At 39.9% G+C, this 3,353-nt stretch overlaps 1 protein-coding gene across 1 annotated transcript; it reads left to right on the top strand.

The window, feature by feature from the left end:
• Positions 1-1,087: 1,087 nt before the first annotated feature.
• Positions 1,088-3,352, top strand: LOC139215532 (protein C1orf43 homolog). Its single transcript, XM_070846518.1, has 7 exons — positions 1,088-1,426; positions 1,523-1,624; positions 1,726-1,834; positions 1,927-1,980; positions 2,168-2,334; positions 2,430-2,488; positions 2,642-3,352. Exons 1-7 carry the CDS (start codon positions 1,364-1,366, stop codon positions 2,847-2,849), a joined length of 762 nt encoding a protein of 253 aa, XP_070702619.1. The 5' UTR covers positions 1,088-1,363; the 3' UTR covers positions 2,850-3,352.
• Position 3,353: the final 1 nt, after the last annotated feature.

The raw sequence follows: 3,353 nt of genomic DNA, 5'->3' as shown, positions 1-3,353 counted from the left end.
TTCGAGGAAACTGGACCCACAACATGTGATCACACACTAAAATAGTTTGATATTATCGACGCAGTCAGGACGTGCGTCGGTGGGGGATGCACAACACAGATAATAAACATTGGCAAACAGTGGGGGGCCGCATTTATCCGATAAGGAATGTATGCATTACAGTAAACAGGAGTGTTAAAGCCATGCACGTATGCAGTATGCAACCATGTGAACAGATTCACGTTACAGCAGCACAACACAGGTCAAGATGTAAGAAAACAGATGAAAAGAAAAAGAACAGATTAAGTAAAGTATATGAACAAAAGCCCATCAATGACGAACAAAAGCTGTATACAGTACATTACAACTACCTTCATACAAGATCTGATAAATTCAATGTTAAAATGATTATGCGTGTGATTGTGTGTGTTTTTTTTATCTATAACATAAATATGAGTGTAAACGTGCAAACTATCAATAATAGATGCAATATACATGAAAATATATTAAAGTATACAGGGGTGTTATAATATGTACATACACTCATGTTATAATGATATAATAGGAAATACATTCATTTATAATAGAAAAATTGTGATGTGTATGTAACATAAAATGCAACAATATTGGTGATAGAAGTGATAATGATAGTATTTAATTCTTTACAATACTGTTTTAAATATGTTACTAATGCTTCCACTACTGCAACCACTAGTATTCATATAATGATAATGTTTTAAATATAATCCAGTATAAGGTGCGGTCATATCGTTGTAAATAGCTTTTTTCTATAGTCCAAGCAGTTATTTAGGTCTATCAAATATGAAAAATCATTTTGTAAAATTATCCTTAATGTTTGCATAAAAATTAGTACAAAAAGAAACTTTATACAATATTCACATGGTGCAATACAAACCAGACAATACTAGGTTTCAGTGTCTTGTGAAATCTTGAGGCTAAATAAAGAATGACATTTTCACATTTTATATAAAAATATATATATAAAATGTACATTACATTACAAGTAGGGCCGTACATAGTTATTACGGTAATTCGGACTGTCGTAAATCAGCCGCCGCTGTCGTGCTCATTGCTAGCATCACACAGTCTATGACTAGCACGAACTGCGTACGCCCTGCGTGATGTCTCTGAACACGACGAGGACCATTATTAAGGTCCCCCCATAAGGCTTTTTATTTTCTAGAAATATCTTTTCGAGGCTGCAGCGCATTTCTCGTCTGTGCTGTCTTGGCAATTCTTCTCAAAATGGACAACCGGCTATTAGCTACCAAGCTAATATAAACAGTAACGTAAGGCGCTGATTTATTGCTAGCTAGCGTCCGGTGATCGACCTGTGGATAAACAGTGCACACAAACAGATAACATGGCAGAGTCGTCGCCTTTATCAGGAGTTAATGTTGTCCTGGTTATGGCCTATGGGAGTTTGGTAAGTAAGCTACAGTGTTGGTTGCTAACCATCGTTAGCTGATACACGGTCGTATGGTGGTGCTGAATTTAAAATCCTGTTTGGGCTTGTTTGCAGGTGTTTGTACTGCTGTTTATCTTCGTCAAAAGACAAATCATGCGTTTTGCAATGAGATCCCGCCGAGGACCCCATGCGCCAATTGGCCACAATGCACCTAAGGTAAAGAGGGTGTCCTCTTAGAGAATGGTTGAATGTGCAGCTGCTGCTTTAGGTGCAGGAGTTCATTCATGCTGTCTGTGTTTTCTTCATTTCATTTACAGGGTTTGAGGGAGGAGATTGACTCCAGGCTGTCCAAGGTCCAGGAGATCCGTTTCGAGCCTCGTCTCCTCTCAGAAGAAGACGACAGGCTGAAGCAGGGATCTCAGATTAGTCAGTCACTTTTTCAGCTCATTTTGTTTCCACCTGAATATCTTTGAAGTGCCTGTTGTTCTTATTCAATACCTGATTGTATTTCTATAAAGGTTGCTACAATTACCTGTACAGAATGAAAGCTCTGGACGCCATCAGAGACTCAGGTGAGAGATAAAGTTTGATGTCCAAGCTTTTTGATTCGGTAGGGGCATGTGTTGCAGCAGTTCAGCCTTTCATCTGTTGCTTTTGTGATTCTATATTATGCCCTATGTGTTCATTAAATCATTTTTTTTTTTGGCAGTTACTCACCTTTTCTAACCTTTTTTTTCATCCATCCTGTTTGGATCTCAGGTATTCCTCTGCAGGAAATAAGCCGCTGTCCCAGTGCGTTCACTGGACGCAACTTCAGGAGCTGGCTGCTGGAGCTGCGCAATTCCCACTCTCTGATCAAGAGCAGCCGCAGCGCACTCATCGACCGTTTGCTTGAAGGCTACGACAGTGCTCGCCATGGGACTGGGGTGGGTGCAAGTGTTTCTGTGTGTGACTGATGGGTGATGAAAAGAGAGTACAACATATTTGTATCAACAGTTTTGATTTCAACTCTTTGTTTCAGGTGTTTGGGGAAGCAGAGTTTCTTGAATACCTGCAAGCTCTCAGCGAACTGGCAGATGTGTAAGTGCTGTTAAAAGTACATGTTAATATACAGTATGATCAGCTGAATAAGGAATGTTAGGAGGTGTACTAGGTTTAATATTTATGCAATGCCATCCATTTTGCGTAGTGATCCCCCTTTTCTTTGCCTCTCTTTCCTCTCACCTCCCTCAGGGTGAAGGCCTATTCCAGCACCACCAGCCTGGACCAGCATCACCAGTCCGCAGCCAAGGACCTGACAGGCTCTCCTGTCCGGAGCACTCCCTCCACCATCCAGGTCACCTACCTGCCCTCCACCGGCCAGCGCAGCAAGAGGCCCAAACACTTTCTGGAGCTCAAAAGTTTCAAAGACAACTATAACACTCTGGAGAGCACGCTGTGAGAGACTGCTTGTTTGTATGGTGTGTGAGCATGTGTGCACAACGGTTACACAGTCTAACAAAACAAAAAGCTGAAGAAATATGCAGAAAAATAAATGTCTCATTTTATAACAGTTAAGATCTCACAAGATTTTCTCTCATTGGCTGAAACCCTTATGCGCACATGTCACACCAAGGCCTTTGTTCTCATTTTGGACCTGAGGAGTGTGTTTAGAGGACAAATAAGATTGTAGCCAACCTGGCAAGGTTTTTCAATAATTTTTGTAAAAATGGCAAAGTAAATGGCAAATCACCTGGATTTTATTTTTTTCACAAAGTCCAAATGTAAATATGAGTGTACCTTTTTGATTTACTGTGTGTTTGTACAGGTGTAAGATATTTATATGATGATGATGCTAACTTATTTGAATTGATATCGTTTCATTTCTATTTATGTGAGGTTGTATACCTATGTGGTTTGAGATAAAAGCCTGACAACCCACTTCTTCATTTTCAGTGTCTTTAAT

This window comes from Pempheris klunzingeri, chromosome 16 (assembly GCF_042242105.1).
Source record: "Pempheris klunzingeri isolate RE-2024b chromosome 16, fPemKlu1.hap1, whole genome shotgun sequence".
Taxonomy (NCBI): Eukaryota; Metazoa; Chordata; class Actinopteri; order Acropomatiformes; family Pempheridae; genus Pempheris; species Pempheris klunzingeri.
The sequence above is the reverse complement of the archived record's forward strand: the minus strand, read 5'-3'. Positions and strand labels throughout refer to the sequence as shown.